This window comes from Atta colombica, unplaced genomic scaffold (genome assembly GCF_001594045.1).
Source record: "Atta colombica isolate Treedump-2 unplaced genomic scaffold, Acol1.0 scaffold219, whole genome shotgun sequence".
NCBI classification, from domain to species: domain Eukaryota; kingdom Metazoa; phylum Arthropoda; class Insecta; order Hymenoptera; family Formicidae; genus Atta; species Atta colombica.
In genome coordinates, this window is record NW_017259315.1 from 127,194 (window position 1) to 128,223 (window position 1,030).

Below are 1,030 nucleotides of genomic sequence, written 5' to 3' on the forward strand. Positions count from 1 at the left end.
TAAAGTTAATCCACACTAGTAGAAACGAGCCTCAGATAGTAAAAACAAAATTGTTATATATATAAGCCGTTTATGCTTTACATATACAATATGTACTTATAAGTTTCCGAGTATTAATAAATTGAAGAAAATACTAGAAGAAAAAAAAAGAAAGAGTACACATCTTTCACTTTAACGCCATAATTGAGAATTGCTAATTGAAGTTTCTTCTATAGATAATTATATAAAAAATATTAAAATTTATATTTAATATTTAACTGATTGACATGTTGTCTATGTATATGTATGTACAAATATATATCTACTAGGTATTATATACAGTTAAACTAAGTTTATACATGTAGGCACATACGTCGTATAATTGATATGACGAAGCTTAAGAAAATATCTTGTATGATGAAAATTTTGGTTAAAGCATAGAATGAAATATGTATACTTATATATACTGGTCTATATTTATTGGCATAGTTACGATTCAAATTAATTGTAATTCCTATCTTTGTAATCACGTGATAATTTCATTATTAATAGAATCAATATTAACAAATATTTCTTTTTGAAAGAAAAACTCACTGTAATGAAAGCGATAGTTACTGATAATCCCGAATTACAAATGGTGTCGCGTATTGTAAATTCAAATCAGATTTCTTATTGCAGTCTTTTGAACGACAGTTCAAAATTTGTGACCTATAACATTATAAAGGACTTAAAATATTATATAAACTTTAACGATCAATCTCCTACGTCAGAGTCGCCGTCGCCTATGGCATAAAGAATATGGAAGGCAATTCCAAGAAGTGCAGTTCCTATAAGATCGCCTGCTGCTGTTAAATATGGTATTGCAGAACTGTCTGGATCCATACCTCTTGTCCACATCCAAATAACCATTAATTGCGCAATATATAACAACAGAATTACCTAAAAATTAAAACATTAAAGCAAGTTTAACCAATATTAATAATTTTTTTGAATTTCAACCAATATCAATTTTTTATAAAAATTAATTATATATAATAAATATATATATATA

General features: G+C 26.3%; 1 protein-coding gene across 1 annotated transcript in view; it reads right to left on the reverse strand.

The window, feature by feature from the left end:
* Nucleotides 1-732: 732 nt before the first annotated feature.
* LOC108687826 (solute carrier family 41 member 1-like) overlaps nt 733-1,030 on the reverse strand; it is a 12,274-nt gene continuing 11,976 nt past the window's right edge. The window contains exon 7 of the mRNA XM_018193812.1: nt 733-918. Within this exon, the coding sequence (XP_018049301.1) occupies nt 733-918 (186 nt within the window). The remainder of the gene's footprint in view (nt 919-1,030) is intronic.